General features: G+C 39.0%; 1 protein-coding gene across 4 annotated transcripts in view; it reads right to left on the reverse strand.

Moving 5' to 3' along the window:
* Positions 1-10: 10 nt before the first annotated feature.
* adcy7 (adenylate cyclase 7) overlaps positions 11-23,864 on the reverse strand; it is an 88,654-nt gene continuing 64,800 nt past the window's right edge. For 2 of the 4 annotated variants that reach the window (XM_041786574.1, XM_041786582.1), the window contains exons 10-27: positions 23,694-23,826; positions 22,839-23,027; positions 22,367-22,410; positions 20,001-20,060; positions 19,063-19,140; positions 16,040-16,109; positions 15,850-15,947; positions 15,681-15,765; positions 13,850-13,987; positions 13,619-13,693; positions 12,895-13,091; positions 8,797-8,908; positions 8,228-8,386; positions 7,167-7,313; positions 6,863-6,970; positions 6,612-6,726; positions 3,312-3,436; positions 11-1,070 (exon numbers count right to left, since the gene is read on the reverse strand). In XM_041786574.1, coding sequence (XP_041642508.1) covers positions 924-1,070; positions 3,312-3,436; positions 6,612-6,726; positions 6,863-6,970; positions 7,167-7,313; positions 8,228-8,386; positions 8,797-8,908; positions 12,895-13,091; positions 13,619-13,693; positions 13,850-13,987; positions 15,681-15,765; positions 15,850-15,947; positions 16,040-16,109; positions 19,063-19,140; positions 20,001-20,060; positions 22,367-22,410; positions 22,839-23,027; positions 23,694-23,826 — 2,080 coding nt within the window. In that variant the 3' untranslated portion in view covers positions 11-923. The remainder of the gene's footprint in view (positions 1,071-3,311; positions 3,437-6,611; positions 6,727-6,862; positions 6,971-7,166; positions 7,314-8,227; positions 8,387-8,796; positions 8,909-12,894; positions 13,092-13,618; positions 13,694-13,849; positions 13,988-15,680; positions 15,766-15,849; positions 15,948-16,039; positions 16,110-19,062; positions 19,141-20,000; positions 20,061-22,366; positions 22,411-22,838; positions 23,028-23,693; positions 23,827-23,864) is intronic. The other 2 variants (XM_041786590.1, XM_041786599.1) reach the window with 2 other exon arrangements.

Raw genomic sequence — 23,864 nt, forward strand, 5'->3', positions numbered from 1 at the left:
TTCAGACTTAGGAAAACATTTATTACATTCTGTAACTGTACAAAAGTAAATGCCGCTTTTATTCACATAGAGGCCAATACTTAATTATTATTAATAAGTAACAACACTGAGAGAAACATGGTGGTCTCATAAAGATAAGGCCATTAGGTCAGACAGGTCAAGTTTTCAGAGACGGATCAGGATGAGTGTGAGCTGAGTTCAGAGAAAAGTTCACAGCAGGCAGGTTGTTAGGTCACACAGACAACGACAGCATCACAGCTTTCCCTCTTCGCAGCAGAAATGCAGACAAGCAGCAGCACTTTAACAACTGACGTACAGCACATGGATTTTGACATTTGTCTATTTTCTCCTGAAAAGCAGCAAATATATTGTCATAAATGTAATCTGAAATAGTTCTCTCTGACTTAAAGACAAGTGGGCCTCCAGTTACTGAGTGGCCAGTTGTCCATGAATGGCTTTCTGTTATGTAAGAATCTCTGAAAAGGCATGAACAAGTCCTCCTACATGTCTCTATAATGCTCATTACACAGTAACAGAGCAGTGGGTCCAGACTTGAGTGTAAATGATCTAAACACGATCCATCCTTTAAAGAGCACAGAGGTCTTCAAAAATCCCACAGCTCTATTTGGCATTAGTACAACACACATCAACTACTGAGAAACATCTAAGTTAAAGACAAAAGTAAGAAAGTGGCTGAGCACTGGACGTAAACGTGTTTATGAATAGAAAAAGATGATTGTACGTTCAGACATTCCCTCCACCAGCCTGAGCTGTCTGATGGCTCCATGGTTGAAGGTGGTGCTTCACTGCGACATCACAGGAGCGCAGCTGTATGAGTCACGTTGTGCTGTCCATGAGTGTTAAAACTCTTGGCCTGTTTACACGAGTCTGTTTCCAGTTCTGTTTTCTACAGCAGCCTGACCTCAGCTCAGCCCCATGCTCTGCTGCTTGCTCATGTCCGTACACACAAAGAAGGTTTTCAGCTCCCCTTTACCCTTCACGCTGATAAATCCACGACACTCACAGGAGTAGCCCAGCTTTTGTAGGACATCAGATGTTTCATCCGTAACCTGGAAAACACAGAGGGCATGACTACAGCGACTTAAATGTCTGATTTAGCACATCTGGGAAGTTCCCTGCAGCTACATTAACTGACAGAGGGTTAGGACAGAGCATGAATCACTTATCCACACTACATCTAAAAACACTGAATAGAGTGGAAAATTTCATTTTTCCATGATATAATCTCAAAAGTGAAACTTTCATATATTCTGCATTAGTTACACTTGAAGTGAATTATTTCAAGCTTTATGTTTTCAGTCTTGAAGATTTAAAACTTACTGCTCATGTAACTCAAAAATCAAGTTTCACAAAACATTAGACTATTACATCTTACCAATCAAAAAGCATTTTAAATACAGAGTTGTCAACCTTGGCTGAGTTGACACTAGGCTTCACTATAAAGACATTAGAAGCATCGTTGACCAACAGCAGCAGAGGACATGGCATCCTAAATTGTCTCTACCTAACGCTCCACATCTATTCCTCCTTAGCCCAGGTAGGATGCTTATGACTTCTGTGATCCAGGAGTAGCTCCACACTAGGAACATAACACTTGTAGTCCATTTCTTGCACCCGTCTGTGTGTGGGGACTCGTGATCCACTGACTCCAGCCTCAGTCAGCTCTTTGAGAAGCTCCCCTAAGTTCCTGAATCTGCTTTGTTTGAGCTCATCCCTGTTGCTTATGCACCTTTCCTTACCACACTTTTCTCTTCCAGTCAACTTTCCATGAATATGTTTTGATTAGGGATGGGACCGATCCGATCCGATATTGGTATCGGGTCCGATATGGACGTAATTAATAGATCGGATATCTGACTGACGGCGCCGATCCAAGAGACCGATCCAAATCCATCCTACAGTTTGCCGTAGACATGAACGCACCGCAGTCTAACACCAGGCGGTCTGTGTGTAACTGAGCAGGTATTAATTAGGATGTTCTTAGCGGGGTAATTACCTAATCGATTAAACGTAAATCTATATTTAGAATAGTCAAAACTAGTCTAAAGATGAGAGAACACACAAAAAAAGCGTGTGTGACGTTAGCCTGATAACTGGCGGCGCTAGCATTGAAAGCTAGCGCTGCCCGCCTTCGTTCCTCTTTGCAGATTGATATCCTGCTTTGATATTTGGCCTCTTTTCACTTCGGGTGAGTAGTCATACTTGAGCTTAACCCTCGACAGCCCACATACCACTTTATTTCCATTTACTACTTTGGAAAACTGTCATACCGCAGTCTTCCTACTATACCCTAACAGATTAGCTGTTAGCCGTTAGCCACCGCCGTCCTTCCCATTATTTATATCCGGTGAAGGGTCAGAGAGGAAGGCTGCGGCCATTAACTGAAGCTACAGCAGTCTCTAGTGGCGGGGGGTTCATTAAAGAGCATTATAGACAGAGATTTATAACTTACACTCAGTTGTTGTTTTTTTTGGATAATGCTGATATTTATTTTTTAGTAGTAGTTCAAATAAATTTGTTTGGAATACATTTAAATTCAATTCATTTTTGTATTTTTTTTGCTTTTTAACAAGAGGAGCTGGGCGGTTTACTACAGCCTCATGGAACCTCACATTATATCAACAACGATAATTGTAAAAAAAAAAATGTGTGTATATATATATATATATATATATATATTTTTTTTTTTTTTTATGGAATCAATATCGGCACATATTTATCGGAATCAGATCGGAACTGAAAAAAAGTGGATTGGTGCATCCCTAGTTTTGATACAGCCTCTGAGACCAGCCGACCCTTCCAGCAGTGACCTTCTGTGGCTTATCCTCAGATTGTCTTCTGGACAAGAGTCAAGGCAGCAGTCTTCCCAAAGGTAGTGTTTTGTGTATCAAACCACAGTGAGTGAACAAAGGCTCAGGAAACTTTTGCAAATTGGACTTTTCCACAATATTCTATTATTTTGAGAAAGGGTATTCTTGATTTTTGTGAGCTGGAAGCTGTAATCACCAAGATTAAAATAAAAAGGTCTTGAAATGTTTCACTTTGTTCGAGATTAATCTAAAATACACTATAAAAGTTTCACTTTTTAAAGTATATCATGGGGAAAAAAATGTTAAATTTGATAGTCTTATTCCTAAGATGCACCTGTATTCTTTATATTTGTTTGACTTGCTGTCAAAAGGACTTTGTCATTGTTATAAAAGTAATAATTTAAAATTAGAGTGAGATTATTAAAAAAATATTCCTAACACCATTCATGACCTATAATAGTTACATCTGTGTGACTGTACCTGGATCTTTCCCAGCTCCCCTGTGCTCTCCATCCTGCTAGCCACATTCACTGTGTTGCCCCAGATGTCATACTGCGGTTTCCTTGCCCCGATTACTCCAGCTATCACTGGGCCATGATTTATACCTGAGGAACACAACAAAGAGTTACAATCTAGATTTTAAAATGTGTGACGGTTATCATGAAAATGAAGAGGAAGTGAGTGAGTATAAAGAGGAGAAATAGGATGAGATCAGATTCAATAAGAATGAGGACAGGTCCCCTACAGATATCAGGCTGCATATGGGATCAGATCCTTCATAACATTTAACCTATTGAAAAATGTTTCATTTATTAACTCCACTCTATTAGTTGGCAGACATTTTTTTTCAAGGACATGTTCTGACTAGCAGAAAAGTCTTTCAGAGCACTATAGCAGTCTGCAAGGACTTTTGTAAAAACACTTTATTAAACACTTCCCCGAGGACCTGACAAGTAAAGAAAACACAAATTCACAGCATCTGTTAAAAAGTTTGAGTTATAAGACTACAAAAATAATCTTTTACAGCTAATATTAATAAACAAACAGATCTCTGGATTTGCTTAACATGTAAAAGAGAGACTGAACTGATCAATTAATTAGAGTATCTTATTAACCCTTGATCTGACGCCCTCCAACCATTTTAACATCAGAGCACTTAAATACTTTTAGAGCAGGGGTGTCAAACTCAAGGCCGGGGGGCCAAATCCGACCCGTGGAACATTTATATCCGGCCTGCAAGATCATATCATATTTGTATTATAACTGGCCCACTGGTATGAGGTCTGCAGATTTCCTCCAGTATAAAAATGTTAACTTCAGCTTGATTATTTAAAAATCCTTGTTAAGCCTTAAAAACTTGAAAAAGTAAAGAGTAAGAAAGATTTCCTAAAAAGTCAAGAATGTGGGGAAAGAAATGTGTTTTTATTTCATATTTTCAATTTTGTATCTCAAGATTATGACTCAAAGTTATGATTTTGACTCTTCATTTCATACTTTGACCTTTTCGACTCACAATTTGGACTTTATATATCACATTTTTATCTTTTAGATTCCCAATTTTTAATTTTCAGTCATATTTTGACCTTTTCAACTCTTTAATTTGGCTTTTTAAGCCGATATTTTGACTTTTAAACTCATGGTTTCTAATTTGATCTCATATTTTGACATTCTAAATTATCACTTTTTATATCATATTTTGACCTTTTAGACTCCCAATTTTAAATTTTAGTATTGTTTTTAACTTTTTAAGTATTCAATTTTAATTCTAGCTCTTATTTTGACATTTTTAACTCCTAATTTTGGCTTTTTAATTCCCATATTACGAGTGAGGGAAGAATGGAGCTGGAGATCGACAGGCAGATCGATGCGGCGTCTGCAGTGACGCGGTCTCTGCATCGGTCCGTCGTGGTGAAGAAAGATCTGAGTCGAAAGGCAAAGCTCTCGATTTACCGGTCGATCTACGTTCCTACCCTCACCTATGGTCATGAGCCGTGGGTTGTGACCGAAAGAACGAGATTGCGCATACAGGCAGCTGAAATGAGTATCCTCCACAGGGTGTCAGGGCTCTCCCTTAGAGATAGGGTGAGAAGCTCGGCCATCGGGGAGAGACTCGGAGTAGAGCCGCTGCTCCTCTGCGTTGAGAGGAGCCAGATGAGGTGGCTTGGGCATCTGGTCCGGATGCCTCCTGGACACCTCCTTGGTGAGGTGTTCAGGGCAAGTCCCACTGGGAGAAGGCCCCGGGGAAGTCCCAGGACACGCTGGAGAGACTGTCGCTCGGCTGGCCTGGAAACACCTTGGGATCCCCCGGGAAGAGCTGGACAAAGTGGCTGGGGAGAGGGAAGTCTGGGCTTCCCTGCTTAGGCTGCTGCCCCCGCGACCCATTCTCGGATAAGCGGAAGATGATGGATGGATGGATGGATTTTGACCTCTCTGACTCACAATTTTAAATTTTAAGTAATATTTTGACTTTTAAACTCATGATTTCAAAATAGATCTCATATTTTGACCTTTCGAACTTATGATTTTAACTTTCTCCTCATATATTTGCTCTTTTAAAACATTATTGTTCTATTTCTAATATTATGTTCTGATCTTTTGAACAAATACAATGGAATTTTATCTCAGATTCAAGCCTTTAAACTTACCATTTTACTTTTTTTTAAATTTCCAAATGATTGATCATTAGTGCTGTTTTTTCATATTTTATTAATGGTGAAATGAGGTTGACAGTTATGGTTAAATTTGAACCCTGTTAGGCTCTCAGGTTAGGCCTAAATCCAGAATCTGACCCCTGCTGTGATTGAGTTTGACACCCCTGCTTTAGAGTAAACTATCAAACTTCTGATAGAGATCTTCCTCTTATAGAAAGGTTGAATTCATTGGATATTTAGAAAAAAACTATTAATTTCAGTTTACTCAGAGGATAACTTGCTTTCTTGTATCACAGCAGTAGATAATGTTGGTAATCTTTAGCAAACATGAATATTGCTCATGGGAAACAGGATGTGGTCCATGTCCCCTGGCTATGACACAATGCAGTGGTCAATCAAAGTATATCATCATGTTACCAAAGATGATATTCAACATGAGTGAACAAAACCATTCCTAAATAAAAGTTTCAGGAGTAGAAACTGTTTACACAGTCCAAAATAGAGCAGAGGAGGCTCAGGGCAACAGGGTGAGTTCACATTTCAAACACCACAAATAACTGAAACTAACAGTCACCGACAAAACACTCAACAGCGAGTGAATCAGAATAACAAAAAACATCCTGCAGATAGAATAAAAGGATCAGTTAGATAATGTGTTTCCTCTTTAGAAACATTTTCAGATATTCTAGAGACTGAAAGTATGAAAGCCTTTAAAGAAACTGCCTTTGAGTCGTGTTTGGGCTCATATGTAGCTGAATCATTGTGATAAAAAAACAAGGTTTTTTAAACACTCTGCTGACCCTGTCTTTACCTCACTTCTTGAGTATATAATTTAATTTTATGTGTTTAATGTGTGACATAAGTAAGACACAGTTATCCATGAGTGGGAATTTAAAATCAGCCTCAAGCTCCTGGTCAGAAGAGTCAGCCATAGAGCAGAGGATCCACATTTCCTGAGCTTAAAAAGATGGCTTCAAAGAGGGAAAAATAACTCAACATGTCAATCATTTTTTGCACAGTGTAACCAGGGAAACCTATCAAGTTTTTTTTGTCAGCTGGATACAGTACAACGCAGTATTCATCAATGAAAGGTTCCTGTTCAAGCTGCCAAGTAGCTGAACACACTCACCCACACGCAGCCTGAAGCTGTTGAAGGAATGTCTGTTGATGCCGTCCAACTTGCCGATCAGAGCGATGGCAAACTCCACCATGATCCCGATCTGTGCTTGCTGCCGCTCTTTGTCCTGAAAACCCATTTCATTCAAGAGAATCATTATGGCAGCTTAGTGTTTATATAAAAGCCTAAAATTGTGTTTTAAAAAGTTGACAAAGGCTTTAGAAACCAGGCCTGACCCTGAACTGAAGCAGCAGATACTACACCTGATTGTTCTCCTGACCAGGCGTCCCACTGAGCCCTGCTGCAGCCATGTATGTGCTGCCGATGGTCTTGATCTTCTCCACACCGCTGAATTTGGGCTTGGACAGCAGCTGTTGAGTTAGATAGAAAACACGATAGTGAGATTTATTCCTCTTGGCATGTAAACTGTCAGGATTCAACTCTTATTCTTAATCATTAGATCAGATAACAAACTGCACTGACAGAAATCATCTATCACAACTGACAAGACATTAGGGATGAGAAAGAAAAGAGCTTTTTTTTGTCATCTTTCGTCTCCTTCCTAACCTCGTCAAAGTCAGCAATGATCTCGTTTAGGAGCCTTAGGCATTCCAGTCCGTCCTTGTTGATATCACACTCAGTGTAAAACTCTTTGAAATCCGGCACTGAGGCGAACATCACACACACACAGTCATACGACTTGTAGTACAAGTCCTGTTTGGACAGAGAGACAAAGGAAATAAGAAAGGAACAATAGTTTAACTCAGGAGGAGGCTGCCTTTGTTATGCTATCATTTTGTACCAAATAAAAGCTCATCGCTAATTTTAGCCTGAAATTTACATAATTATAGGAAAGACCAGAGAGTAAAAACTACACTTATAATAAATGTAGGCACAATTTACTGTGAATGCACACAGCATCACATTTAAAAGATAAAAAAATCTCACCCTTTGGCCTTTTTTTTAAAAAAACAAAGCTACTGGAAACCCATTAATGATTTCTTGATCTGCTTTTTTGCTGGTCTCATTTCATGTGCATGACCCAAAAATATCAGAAAGAAAGTGTGAACCATCTTAGAAGTTCAGCAAGACAAGCATCATTTGACAAACTTCGTCAATTTTTTATCAAGAATACTTGAACTGAAATTTAATATCTTAGTTACAAACAGGGCTTGACATGAACATCTGTCAACCAGCCAAATGCAGGCGGGCTTCAGCTGTTAAAGGTGTTGCTGTGACTCCCACTGACCACTTTGGCAGTGAGGCGGTTTTGCACATGGGTCAGTTTTTACCCAAAATGAATGGAATTAATTGTGCCCCCTTCACACTGGACCACATAGTTTGTTGGTCAATGTGTATTTTCTCCAGGGTGGATGAGAAAAAAAATCTAAGTCAGAAGTACAGTGTTCTTTACATTTCAAAGAATTGCTGTTCTAGTTCAAGTACATTTTAGCAATCCTTATCATACATAATGTTATTCCCAACAAAAAAATTGGCTTGTAACTTTGGGATACTACTAGCCACGGAGGCTGGTGAGCAAAAAGGTTAATGCCAAGCCCTGGTAACAACACATTTAACTCTAAAGTAATAATCATTCATGAAACAGGCTTATTCCAGGGAAGTCTTACCTCGTTCTTTTTATTTTCACCCACAAACAGAGCTGCTACATGAGCAGGCAACACATTCTCCAGCAGCAGCCGGTTCAGGTTTTCCCTGGTCTCGATCTCGTCCTGTTCTGTGCGGTTCTTATACTTCAGCAGAAAGTCCTGGCGGAAGCACGACTCATTCTAGTGGAAGGAAGTGCAGTGAGTTAAGAGCAAATTAAAGGCTTTTTCCTCAGTAATTTTTCTCGTTCGGGATTTCTTCTCATCCTCAATTTCCTGCTCTTCATCGTTGCCAATAGAGATATAAGCAAAGACATCAAGAGACATTTGAACAATAAGATATTTAAGCTTAAAACCTTAATACTAAGTCAAAATTTCACCAGTGTCATCTGTTTTTTTTATTTAGTAAGTGATTCAGGATTTATTTTTATTTCACAATTACTGGAAAGGATATGTGAACAAATAATTAAAAATACAGATTAACTTGTGTTGGACCAGAACTGTTGTCATTTGACTAATTTGTGTTTTTTAAGAATGTGTGAAGAAAGAGATAAAAAGAAAGAGAAGGACAGAGAGGTGAAGATTGTTATTACCTGTTGTGAGATGATGAGCATAGTGACCAGGAACAGGGTGATATATATGCAGCTCATCACCTGAGGGTGTTTGACCAGCCCCAAACATTTCAGCTCTGATTCACCCTCACTGCTGCAGAACAAACATGAACATCCATATCTTTTTACATGTTTTAAACACAGAGCTCAGGCACAGGTTTTTTAATCTGTTAACAGTTATTTATTAACATTACATTTATATTAACTTAATATGGATGTTTATTTGAAAAAAAAAAAAAAGTCAAAACCTTTTACTTCCATTAAATTCATTCTTTGGTTGTTGTTCTGAACAAATGCGTGCTGGGTTTACCCACAGTCTTTCCCTAAACAGAAGAAGGATCCAAACCCTGCTCTAACATGATAAGATGTTTCCCAGACAGCCTGAGCAGGAGTACACAGCCTCCTGAACTTTTGAGAGTTCACTGAATAACATGCCAAAATATCCCAGGCACTTTTTTTGTGAAATGCTGCTTGGCCTTCGTGAAGTTAGGTACTTCCAGAGCCCAGATCGGTAATATGTCTATAAATTTCAATCAGTTGTGGATTTGAAGTAATCAGTGGATCTTCATGGATGTCATGTGTTTGGATTAAACATTTTACTGGATTTAGATTATTGGTACCCTTTCCAACTGAGCAGGAATTCTCTCTGTTGAAGTAATATGATCAGGAGGGCTTCAAATGATGTTAAGCAACCTTAAATCATTGTGTGTTGGTGGTCTAGTGAAGTGGTTCTCAACTGCTCGGGCATTAAGACCCATCTCCACCTCTTGAGAGAAATCGTGACCGAAACTTTTGAAAACTTGTTTACGTAAACATTTTGTAGTTTGCATCTAAAACAAAGAATGATTGAACTAAGAGGCAGGGCAACACAAACATGTTTAAGAAGCACACCATTACAGAAGGACAACTTATTTTACTAAATTTTCCAGGGAATTTTGGTCATTTCTTGTGGAATTTCCTTGTTATCATAATAAAACCTGCTGTGTTATCCATAGAAAGGAGATGAATAAGTTGAAATCTTAAGACAAATACTTCAATTTAATCATCATCATAGAAAAACCTAAAAAATACAAGTATGAGTTTACCATAGGTCCCCTTAGTGTTTTGTAGTCAGACTTTCGCCACATTTTTTTTCTCAGCAAAAATTTACGATCAACTGGAAAGAGCTCCATGACCCAAAATTGGATCCCGACCTACCAGTTGAGAACCACTGGTCTAGAAGATGCATAAATTGTGGGTGCTGTGTTCATTGGATCTTTAAATGATTGGAATCACAAGAAACACAACTTTATAGTTATGTATGGCATGAGTCTTATACATAATAGTAAATAATTATAATAATAGGGAGAAAACACACTGATGACCATACGTCTTTTACCAGGTTTAATGTTAACTTTCATTAACTTTGGAGGGAGTTAACAATTGACGAAGCAAAATAAACTCAGCACAAAAAGTAAGGAAATTTGTGTTTGGTAGATTATTTCTTTGTTGTAACAATGCTTCTTGGCAAGAAATCTCATACTGTTGGAAAGCCTGTTGATTTCCCTTTTAATGGTGAGACATTTGTACGCAACATGCATTTGTGGGATGAGCAGCAGAGCTGCTATGTGGGTTGTGCCCATGAAAAATGTGCCAAATCTTCTCTGCCAATGCCAAACAGCTTACTTTGCCTTTGACTCTTTTTTGGTGCTTGGTTGATTGGATGATTGAAGTTTGAAGAAACAAGACATATTGGCACTTTAACAATTTATTCATTTTACAAACAGGAGCCTCAGTAGCTTGTGGAAGCACCATACACAGCCACAACAGGCTGGCACCTCCTCCTCATGATGGTCACCAGCTTGGTCACACACTGCTGTGGGATGGCATCCCATTTTCAACCAGCATTTGTCGCAAGTAAGCCAACGTGGTTGTGCTGGTCACAACAGCACGCCCAAGCTGATCCCACAAGTGTTCAATGGGGTTGAAGTCAGGACTGCTGGCAGGCCATTCCATCTTCTTCACTCCCAAATTCTGGAGGGAGTCTCTGATAAACCCCGCTCTGTGGGGGCGAACGTTGACATCTTGGAGGATAGAGTTTGGTCCCAGACTGTGGAGATATGGGATTGCCACTGGTTGCAGAATCTCATCTCAATATCTCTCAGCAATGAGCTCTCTGCTGCTTCTCCACACTTTGACCCTACGATCCAGCTGCCATGGGCAGAATCTGGACCCCTCACTGAACATAACGTTCCTCCACATGTTCAAGTTCCAGTGCACGTGTTTGCATACCAGTGCAAACGGGCCTGATGGTGAAGGGCAGTCAAGGCAGGCCTCTGGCAGCCCTATGAGACCAGAGATTGGCTGCGTGCAGTCTGTTCCAGATTGTCTGGGCAGAGAGCCGTTGGCCATATCGTCCTGCAAACCTTAACTGCAAATCTGTAGAAGACAGCCTACGGTACCTAAGTGCTGACAGGGTGAGGAAATGGTCTTCTTGGGGTGTCGTCTACTTGGGATGCCCACTTCGCGGCGTGTCTCTGACATTCCCCGTTGGAACTTGGCCTTCAGTTTGGAGATGGTACTAGGGCTCACTCCAAACAATGCTGTAACTTGGTTTTGCGGGACAAGTTGCCGCATCGCACAGGCCCTAACGAGATCAGTCAAACATGGCATGCCAATCAGGCACCTGCTTGGCAGCACCTTGGGATATCAGAAGCTCAAAACAAGCTGTTTGGCATTGGCAGAGAAGATTTGGCACATTTTTCATGGGTGCGACCCTCATACTCAGCTCTGCTGCTCATCCCACAAATGCATGTTCCTTACAAATGTGGCACCATTTAAAAGGGAAATCAACAGGCTTTCCAACTGTAAAAGATTTCTTGCCAAGAAGCATTGTTACAACAAAGAAATAATCTACCAAACACAAATTTCTAGGGCTGTAGTCAACCGAAGAAAAATTTGGTTGACCAAAATCGCACCCAGGCACCAACCAATCAATTGGTTGTTCAGGTAAAAATAAATAAATAAATAAATAAATAAATAAATAAATTTTAAAAATCACCTCATTGGGGACCTGTTTAATCCATACAGGTTCCTCACTGCACCTGCTTGGTACTCTAAATAATCCTTAAATGAACGTAACAAGCCTTTCGAAGCATTAATATACATTTTTCAGGCCCATCACGTCATCCTAAAAATATAATTAATTAAGAGACGATCAGCGTTGATCTCCGTGATCCCAGCGCGGTATCTCTTTAAACTCATACAGCCCACAAAATAACCTCAGATCATTGTTTTTGATTCAATTATAACGGTAACTATTATCATTTGATCACATGATCATTTGACCCAGCCCATGGCATGTCATTTGCAAGCATAAAGCAGACAGCATGCAGCATTTATTTGGAGGTGAGAGGAAAAAAGTTCACTCATCTGGACTTAATGACCAGCAGACATCGCCTTTTATGTCCTCTGCTTTCTGCCTGTCTGTAAGAGAAGCTAACGCTAACGTGAACACTTTAAGGAGATTATAATAGGAGATGATACTACGCAGCCTATTTACCGACAGGTGAATTAACCTGACGCGGGAGATGGGGGTTGATGCAGTGAAGGAGGGCAGAGCAGAGACACTCAGGAGCACCACAATACAAACAGCCTGCAACTTTGTGATGAGTTGATGTGTTGTTTCTGAGCATTAGTGCTGTAAAATATCAGAAAATATCCCACTCTGCGTAGCTTTGTGTGCTTCTCTACTTGTAACTCCTAGAGCTGCATTGCTCCTCGTCCCCTGCAGCACATCTCTCTATCAGCCAGCTGCACACTACGCGTCTGCCCCTTGTCCAGTGTCTTGGGGTAGGGGGGCGGACAATTTACTGACCAGAGTGATCTCGGTCAAACAAAAGCTTTTCGACCAAACAATTGACCATCGAATTGAAGCCGTCAGCCCTACAAATTTCCTGAACTTTTGTGCTAAGTTTATTTATTTAACTGTGTTATTATAATAAAACTGGGACTCTGACCATCAGCATTGATTGCTTAAGTAGTTTTATGGTTGTTTTCTCTAAACTGTGATACACTGATTTACACCAAGTTCAGTCCCACCTGCTACAGTTCCAGCTTTCACTGATCTGAGTGTAGAGGAAATCTTTGTAGTCTTCAAACAGTTTCCTCTTGATGCTGAGGATGATGCTGTAGTATGCTGCAGAGGCCACAGCGAGGAAGAGCACTTTGAGCTCAAAGCTCACTCGCAGGAAGACTCCACATGCAATGAGTGAGAGGATACAGCAATAAACAGAGTACTGAGGAGGAGAGAGGAGAGGCATAGAGTTAGACCACTTTTAAAAAGCAGAAGAAACAAAATCACGTATTTGAACAGCCGTGTAATGTCGCATCACCTTTCCTTCAAACAAGTATGAAGGTCACTTGAAGAATAACAAAGCGGGTCTGTTAATATGCAAGGAAACATTTTTTGTTTTTTTAGATTACAAAGTTGTACATTTTTTGGGAAGTCAAACTCTGAATAGCTGAGTTCACTGAGTCGTAAACTCACAAGTAAAACTATAGACAACACAGACAAAATTCCTTCCAAGGATGTAATCCAGTAATCCATGCATTTGTGACCAAAAGCTCCTGATAAACTATATCAAACTGAACCCCAGTTTAAATCCAAATAAAGCACAATTTTAACTAAATTTTAGTATGTACAGAAACCTTTGGGTATCATTCTTTTCTGGCAGACCAGGAGACACATTAACATGTTTGAAGGTGCTCATATTTTCAGAAATCCACTTAATTAAGATTTAGGGTTCATAAATTCATCACTCACAGGCAGACAGAAGGTTGGCACACACAGGTTGTCATTGTCACCGGAACATTCTGTCCCATCAGTCTGAACGAAGCACTGCGGGGAGATCAAACAGATCTGACTGACAAGCAAACACTGAACGGCATGCTCTGAATTTTCTGGCATGGCAGTTATTAAGTATAGCACAGCTAGAAATAGCATAGAGTATATAATGAGCGCCTCTTATCACTGAACATGTGAGCATGGCCATACCAGGTTGAACACTGCCAACACAATGATGACCGTAGTTGTAATGGTGGCCAGGGGGAGGCGCACACATGGACGCTTTACCACCGCCTCCGACACAGCTGGCAGCCACTGGCATCTGGACAACTTCTCTGGAAAGAGGCGCTGCAGAATTTAAGGAGAAGTGAGGAGAAAGATGGAATCAAACTGGTATGAAGAGCCAGCATGTGGAGACATCCCAGGACAGACACTTAGTGCTGACTATTTTAAGTGAGGGAATCTGTCAGAGGTGAACACAATGTCTGTCAAGAACCCAATGTCAGGAGTCGTCTGTAAGTCAAAGGTTAGCCAAAGAAAGCTACAGAGGCATGAATGTAAAGGATAGCTCACATGACATGCTTCCTTTGTCACACACTCTAATTCCAGCACAGTGTAACACATACGTATGTGCACCTTATTCATCTTTTCCTTTCTTCTTTAATTTACCAACCAACTGCTGTTTATAATATGTCTATGCTAATGTTCTTTATAAACCACGTGCAACTGGCAGTAAGTGATGCTGGATATTTCACTGCTGAAAAAGTACAGTGTGAGAACACACTGATACTGTCTTACATGACTTTCCATGAAGCATGGTATTATATTAGTGTCAAAGATCTAGGGCTGTCAGCATTAATGCGTTAATTGTGATGGAGTAAGGTCAGTAATTAGTGCATTCATTTTTTAAAATCACAAGAAACTGCATGCTTTATTTTCCCTTTCAGCACACTCTGGTTAAGTGACTGCAGCATCTATTTTTTGGGGCTTTTTTACCTTTATTTTGATAGGAGAGCTGGAGAGAGGAAAACTGGGGAGAGAGTGGGGTAAACATACTGTACACCCAACATGCTGCAGGATCAGGAACTGGTGTGGTGACCAGTGTGCCAAGGACTTTAGCCTCATTATGTGGTCATCTGCTCTACCAAGCTTAAAAAAAAACACTGGAAACAATAACACTTTTAAATGTAAAATAACTGAATTTTAAAATGTGACACTAGGGGAGATTAATCACAACCAACTGCTGAACTTTGAGATTAAATTCTGATTACACCCAAGAAAGAACATTTGAAATTTCTAGTTTCATAAAACATAAATATGTATTGTAAAATAGGACAAAATATTATACAACTTAATTTTATGTATAATTTTACAGGAATAAACCAGCTTTTTTAGAATAAAAAACTTAAACCATTTACAAATCCAGCACCCTAATCCATAATAAGTGATTTTTCTCTAGATTTTAAAAGAAAGGTCATTCCTTGACCTGGAGGTGCCAGAACAATCACACCAGGTAAACATGCTAAGTTTATTCTCTGTACATTTTATCTTTTACATATAATGCCCTACTTTTTATAATTCAACCTGAATATGTATGACTATGGAGGTCTACTAACAGTTAATGAGTAAAATGACATCCTTCCCTGCATGCTTCCTGTCCTTTACGTGCACTGTGTGGCCTTCAAAGTAAAGAAATATAATTTTCTACAAAAATTCAGCATTTCTGTTTCTCTTTCTGCACAGGGAAATTAAATTCATAAATACCACTTCGGAGCAAAACCCATGTGAGTCATGCACATGTAATTCAGTTCAGGGCCAGGCCAGAATTATACAGCATGGAAATTTTACACTGAGCCACTTTTAGTGTGGGTTGCTATAAGAGCGATGACATGTTTTCTTTGCCTGTGAGAACTTTTTTCCTCTTTCCATAAATGTAAATGTTAATGGAGACAAACTGCCTGAAAGGAGCTGAAACTTGCACCTCTGTCACTTGAATATCAGAAAGTCAGAAAGGTTAATGCAAGACTCCAGACACACTGACCTGAATGTGATTGGCGAAACAGATCGCCATGATGAGCAGTAGCACACAGACTAATACTCCAAACATGACCCCCAACATCTGCCGACTGAAAGGCAGGGCATGTCAAAGATGAACATTTTGTGATCTATGTTGGATATTAAATGACAGAAAAAAATGTCTGCATACTCACTCCTTTGTGACAAACATTTGAACCACAAAGATGCAAAGGAAGATGACGGTGGCACAGCCAACATAATGCTTGAACATTGGCAGATCCAGCGCCCGGTACTTAGGGGAGGAACCACATGACATACAAGCCTTTATTTAGCACCAGAATGATATTTGAATATTATACATTTTAAGCTTTGTGAACAACTAACCTGTTTTTCTAGATCTTTCTTTGGAAACCACAAAGCTAAACTGCCAGTCTCTTCAGACTTTGACCACTGTCTGAGAGAGGAAAAGGAAGGCAAAAATAAAAGAAAGATAGAGAAGGAAGACAGGAGAGAAGGGAAACAAAAAACAAGATTGCAATTCAATTAGATAATGACATGTTTGTTAATCAGCACTTGACCACACAGGAAATAAACAGCTGCTTGAATAACTCTTCACACAACTCCAAAAAGGAAAAATAGCAATGTCTTGAAACGGCTAAATTTACAACTGTTGCCTCTCACTCTTTACTTCTTCACTAATTTCACTCATCTTAATGTAAGCACTACCCAGCGTCGATTGGGCCTGGAGCACTGCAAGTGCAGGCCAGTGGGGGAACAAGGAAGGGGGACAAAAGGCTTCAGCACAAGTGTGGGCCCTTAAGCTAAGTGCTAACATCAGTAGAGTTAAATGCTAACATGCCCATATGATGCAGGCACAATGTTCTGTTCTTATAATGGATGATAGGAGTTTAGTTTTGCAGGTATTGTGTCAGTAAAAAATTTTTTGGAGATTAAGTTTCCAGGTAAAAGTAGTGAGATAGCCAGATGTATTACAAGTTATCCTTGTCAATAAAAATGTTTGTACTAGGGATGCACCGAAAATTTGGCCACCGAAAATTTTCGGCCGAAAATTCGGCCCAAAAGTGTATTTTCGTTTTTCAGCCGCAAGACTTTTATCACCAAAACAACAAGGCCGAAACACAATGTTGTGATGACGCAAGCAAAAACCGCGGCCAGCACGCACTTGGATCAGTGGTTCTCAAATGGGGAAAAATAGCGCCTTTCTTTGCACGTCAGGAGCGACACGATTTTGCGAGTATATTACATTCTAAAATCACATTCGTGCTGCGAACATCTGCGGTGTGTTTTCTCTGTCCTCTGATAAACAGTGATATTTATTGATTGGAAGATAAAAGGAGGTTTCTTCCTCTCTGTCCTTCACTCCATGTGTAACGCGGCACTTTTACGCACAGCCAGGAGGTCAGTGCCGTTTTGTTTTGACTGTTTCATTCACTGTGCCAGTCAAGTTTGTAAGAGGAGGGACTGACTTTTAATTCATTTTATGTCAAATATGATCAATAATAGTATAAGGGCACAGCTGAGGCTCACGGTGAGAGGAGTTAACTCCCCTACAGCGCACAGATTGGCTCACCTGTTTGTGTTCCAGACTGGTCAGAGGAGTCATTTCAGTGAGCTGGTTGATCCAGAGTATTTGTAAGTCGTATGTCTGAGGTCAGAGGAGACTGTGTTGGTAAACATTTCACTAGACTAAAGTCCCGTTAGTTTAGAAACAGCTCCAGCTCTGCGAGTACCGCATTTACGTTCACATGGACATGTCGGGCTGCCTGCTGCCTGTCTCCCTCTCTACCAGGCTACATGAGACAAAAACACAAGCACTGATACAGACAGATATGAGAGGACAAACATCAGGTGGTATTGGAGAGGAGGATGTTTTAGTTCCTCTGTCTGCCTTAAAAATCAGCACCACCACCATGTGCGCTCGTCAGAGCGAAACTTTGAAAAAATATCCGCAGCAATGTCGCACTCCATTCATAAAAAGGTTCATGATTCATTTTTTGTGAAAAAATGCTGATCTATAACTAAGTTCATGATTTCAGCTTGAGAAGAGATCTTTATTATGATCCCATAAAGGGGCACTAAGCTGTCTTTTTTATAATTTGTTAATTATTTACAGGTTTTTTAGTTCTTTCTAGCTCTATGTCTTTATTTCCAAATTGTTCCAGAGAAGACCACTGCAGACCACTGCAGCTGAGCAGTGTTTTGCACACCTCTGGGTTTAAATGGTTTATGCCTTTCCACTCACAGTTTTCACTACATTAATTTAAATTCCCACATTTAGTGAGGAGAAGATGTGCCATGAATTTAGTCATGCATTTTTAACATTTAAAATGTTTGAAAAAAAAAATCTAATATTTGTAATTTGAAAGTGTTTAACAGTTACAAAGTTTGATAAATCAGACGGCTGTCACAGCACTGTTTAATGTCTTTCTTTTTAGCCAAAAATTTTGCGCTGTTTAGGGGGTACTTGGCTGAAAAAATACTTCACAGGGGGGTACATGACTGATATTAGGTTGAGAACCACTGATTTAATGTATACATGAATGGAGTCAAGTTAAACATTTTATTTTGTATTTTATCTTATTTTACATTGTGCATTGTTGGAATGCCAGTGCTTATTAAATATTTACATAATTTTTTTAATTGATTTATTCTTTGAAGCATTAATATTAATGTATGCGACTGCAATTGATTTTAGTGAGGTTAGTACACAGTCATAGCCATAAATGCAATGGTACTAATAATTGGCATAATAATTTATTTCGGTGTTTTGGTTTTCGGCTTTGGTTTCCTCATTTTCGGTTTTCGGTTTCGGCCAAGAATTTTCATTTCGGTGCATCCCTAGTTTGTACCCAAAATTCCAATCTAGTAGTTGTTCAGTGAAAATGTGGGCTGAAAGTTATATAGTAAACCTCAGGCTGGAGCTAAAGAAGGAGTCAGGAGACCGCCAATATCTTGATTCTTCCTCTGGAGATTTTAAGAGTCTGCTGAAAATTCCATGTAATTTCTTTTTATGGCTGCTTGAACACTGAAGTCAGTTTCACAGTGGTTGACAGACAAACCATAATAAGCAACAAAATAGCAAAGCTCTCCCTGGAGTTAAGACATTACACTATTATAATGGTAAAAAGTGTAACAATTTAATGTCTTATGAATAATAACTTGTCCTACTTAGTGGCTTCTCCACATGGGTTCTGTAGCATTGATTAAATATCATTGTCATTAAAATGAAACATGCATTAAAATGTTAACACACTACACAATTAAGCAAAGGTATGTGCACTCTGTGTAGTATTCCTTTTTTAAGCGATTTTGTGGAAAGTTATTTAAAGTGACTATAAATCTCTTTACATGCACAAAATCTGACTGACTTTTAAACATGGACATACTTGCTGCTGAGCTCATCTATCGTAGTCGTCATCTCATTGTGCAGTTCTTCATCAAACTTACTCTTCTGGGATTTGTTCCTGTACCAGAAAGCAAAACAAAATAAAAGAAAGCCAAGAGAGATGCTGAAACACTCAAAGAGACTATAACAAATGCCTAAAAACCTGATCAGGCCATGCAGGTTACTTTGGGTCAGATCAGCCGTGCATACGGGCAACTTGGTTAATGCAGTTCTGAGCAGTAGTGAGAAAAATAGTTCAGGTTCGTGTCTGTTAGAAAGTTACTTAAAGGGAGTGAGCCAGATGCAGAAGTGTTAGATTTTCTCTGCGGGATTCAGCGGGAGTGTCACTGCTGTGCTTCTGCTTGGAAACCCCCTACTCGATCAGGAAGGAAACACTCTCACAGATGCACAGGCCCAGATAGACTCAAGCCCCAGCCGGCGATCAGTGTTAAAAGGAGCATGTCGGTCTAGGTATAGAGGGTTACATGGTTTCTGACTGCTTTTTAGCTGATATGTTGGCAGTAGCAGTGAGAATCAATGATAAAAGAACAGTATTACACCACTTCTTAGTGTTGGGATGGCAAGGCTCTCCCCTAAGGCAATAGTTCTCACCCTGTGTGCGACTGAGAAAATCATTCAAAAGGGTGGTACAGATGATAACATTTGAAGCGTATTGAGCAAATTTTCCCGCAAGAAAAGAATCAGTAATTTCAATAAAAATAAAATGGCTAATTTTAACAAGAGTTTAATAACTCCTTTTGGGAAACAAAGCATGCTCATAACTTATTGCTGCCAGCTAATTAACTGCAGATTATAAAAGCTCATTATATTTAAAAAACAATAAACATGAACAAGATTCATTTGACTTTTCATGCCTGAGGTTGAAAACTACTGCATTAAGGAGATGAAGACCTTGCAGGGCATGAAGGCCCAACTCACTTATAGCTGCTGAATGGAGGTGTGGGCAAGGTGAATGGCTCTTCTACAGACTCATCTAAGCTGTCAGGGCCCAACGATAAGATAAAAAATTCATCATCATTCATCACAGCAGTTAGGAAAAATAAATCCAGGTAAAAAACAAAACAAAACAAAAAAACACGTGGAGTCCATCAAACACAGAAAAATACACTACTTTTACTGTAACCACAATTCAAATAAATTTAGCACAAAAAGTAAGGAAATTTGTGTTTGGTAGATTAGTTCTTTGTTATAACAATGCTTCTTGGCAAGAAATCTTTTACAGTTGGAAAGCCTGTTGATTTGCCTTCAAACTTCAATCATCCAATCCACCAAACATCAAACAAGAGTCAATGGCAGAATAAGCTGTTTGGCATAGAAGATTTGGCACATTTTTCAAAGGCACAACCCACATACTCAGCTCTGCTGCTCATCCCACAAATGCATGTTCCTTACAAATGTGGCATCATTTAAAAGGGTAATAAACAGGCTTTACAACATTGTAAGATTTTTTACCAAGAAGCATTGTTACAACAAAGAAAAAAAATCTACCAAACACAAATTTCCTCACTTTTTTGTGCTTCTGCCCCTTAATGTCATCAGGCCTGAGTGGGTGCTCTTCATTTTAAGTGCAGACATGTTCATCAGCTGCTGCCTCTGCTACAGTGGACTGTGCATAAATGAATAACATTAATTCTTTTCTGCTTTAACACAAACCCTTTCATGTGTACGGTGTCTGTTCTTTAAGGCATACGCTTATCTTTTCTAATAATATTTCTACAGCCCACACTATTGCTTAGTTGACCTACGTAATTCATGGCTTCTGTTTAAATATTTGATCATACTCTTACATAAGATGACTACTATTAGAAGCTCTAATCAAAATCAGTTTATCTGCAAATGATAACAAGACTCACCATAGACTCCCACCACTCAACAGGAATCACATCAAGTACAGCTGTAGATCCTCAATCACAGAGAAGTCTACTGTTTGCTTCCAAGTACAGATTTTGATGCCTCTGGTATTGGCTAACAATGATCATTATTTGGGTACCAGTGCAAAAAAATATCTTAAATTTGCAGACAAAAGGTGATTTCTGACATGTTTCTTATTTTGCCAACATCACAACATCACAGATCAGTGATAATTAAGGTTTTTCAGTTATAAAAATGTATATGCAAATACACAGAGATGAGGACCAAATTATTATTATTAGCCTGGTATTGACCCTGGTAGTTTTTGTTTTCTATGAAGCATAGAATTAAACTGAGCACAGAATAGATTCTTGTTTGCTTAACCTGGAGGGTTTTTTTTGTTTTTTTTTTTCAAATTCTCTTTAATTTTTCCTCAAAATAAGATAGGTGTGCTCACATAATATATTTTTCTGTGCTCAAAGCTTCCTTGCTCAGAATTGTGGCACAAATATAACTCCATACATAGGAAGACTAATAATTTTGTCACAAGTTAAGACTAACTCCTTGGGTGATCTGTTAATGGTTAAGTTTAAGAACAAATTCAGTATCATCCCCACATTCATTGATTCTTTCATGGGTTTAAAGTGCAAATAATGTCGCACTAACATATTGAAGGTCTAGCAATGGCTACAGGAAAACAAAAGCTTCACAAGATTATGCTTCACATTACTTCACACCATAAGCAAATATATTGTATTGTACTGTATTTTTCCCTTGGGTGTATGTATTTCTTTAAATATCTGAAGTGTTTTGTGTTCTTATGATCCTGAAAAGTTTTTTTCATTTTAATCATAATGTCCATGTAAAAGTATAACTAAGTACAACAGTTTAAAAATTGTGAAATACTGCAAACTTGGTGAAGCACAACAGTTTCACAATAGCTCTGTAGTGGAAATGTTATGAATATTATCATCATCGTCAAAAGTAAACAGAAGAGAAGTATGGGTCCAAAGTGTACTCAGGGGATACTGTTAGAGAGAGAGAAGCCAGTCTGCTTTAAAGATTAGCTCACATGTAAAGTAATAATCTGGAGCTTTAACATACTCTACATGTTTATGTCTAGCTGAACATTGTCTGGGATGTGACAGCTGCTAGAAAACAAATATGTCAATATGTTGTATTACAAATAATTACGAATATAACATGACAGAGCAAACAGTTAATGTTTTATGAGTTAATAGGAAAGATCTGGCAAGAAAGCTGATGGGAAACACACTTCTTGGTTCATCAAGATTGCTGTTGAGCAACAGTGTTGTCATCCTGGATGACTTCCAGGGTGTACATATACACATGTAGACTAATTCTTTTAAAAATGCTAACTTCTTCTAGATATCAACAAAATTGGGGCTTTGGGAGTAAGTCAAGGTCCTTACCTCTCAGTGATAATGGTGCCAGGGGCTGATCGTAGGGGGATGTCCTGGGAAAACAGCAAAAACATTCACACAATAAAAATGCATGACAATTGAGCGCTGATGGCAGTACCCACAAAATCTCAATATATGTAACTTTTTCATGAATAAATAATTGAAAACCTCACTACTTGACTACCACAAGTCACTGTTTGTTGTTTTTCTTGTCTTGGTTTTATCTCTAAAACATTTTGGAAGTAAGAAACTCATTTGAATTCTCTCTATCTAGCCTAAAGCATTTAAACCCTGAAGAATTAAAAAGTTACCATTTTTCCATTGTGTGTGTAGATACCCTTCTATATTAGAACAATCTGTAGTTACCCTATCTTTATTCTTTCAGTTATCACAACACATTGTCTTGAATCTGTGCATTATGATTTAACGTGGTCTTCAACAAAAAGTGATTTTTTACTTTAAAAATAACAAAAATTTTTACCTTCCAGCGTGGCTTGCCTTTGACGATGCTGCCTGGTGGGAAACCCTCTCTGCTCTGAAGATGAGCAAATGGTTTGACTGCACCCCACGACTCCAGGTAACGGGTCATACGAACAGAAGCTCGCATTTTCAGCCCATCATTCATCCGTGGCTTGGCTGCACTACGACTGTTTGATGATGGGTCCTTTGACTTGAGAAACAAACACAAAATTAATATTTCATTGATAGAACAATTTGGACATTGAGCTCAAGCTCTAATGCTGAAAGAGTACACCCTAATCATAAAGTCATAAAGAGCACTCAGGGTTGGAAGACTTCTTACTAATGCTGTGCAATTCTCTGGATTTTATAATGGGAGTTTCAAACTGCTCTGCATCTTGTTGTGCATGAGTTTTGAAATACTTGGTGGAGTGGCATTGATTTTTGAAGGATTGTTCTGAGTCAAAAGGTGTATGGGTCATCTAAATTTATTTGCAATTGTGCAACAACTGGAGGAGTTTTCTTTACTAAATCTCACAGAGAACGAGAGGAATATGTTGTCTTGTTATGAAGGGAAGGATTTGCCAGAAAAAAGATAACACCTTTGTAGAAATGGCTGCTTAAAATGAGAGGTATCACACAAATTCAAACATTTTTGCTATATGATTGATCCCAGGCAAAACCAGTTTGCAAAACTAGATAAGAATATAACACAAAAAGACCTCATGCTGTCTGTACCCAACAAATCAAATCACTGGTTTTAAAGCAAAAAAGACTGAAGGGAATATTTTTCTTTTGATATAAAACATGTGTAAGCACTTTGATCATTCACCCACTAAATACATGCATTTCTAATAAAGACGGACAGAGAAGTTACCCTTGGATCTACGACCAGGTAGGTCTGGACGTTGAGTTCCTTTAAGTAGGGGTCTCTGCTTTGGCCATCGCCTTCTTCCACTTCATACGCATTATTAAGATGTTTCAATGTGGCTTCTGTGATGTGAACACGCCTGACAGTGAGGAAAACAGTAAGACAAGCAATCAAAAA

This window comes from Cheilinus undulatus, linkage group 1 (genome assembly GCF_018320785.1).
Source record: "Cheilinus undulatus linkage group 1, ASM1832078v1, whole genome shotgun sequence".
Classification (NCBI taxonomy): Eukaryota; Metazoa; Chordata; class Actinopteri; order Labriformes; family Labridae; genus Cheilinus; species Cheilinus undulatus.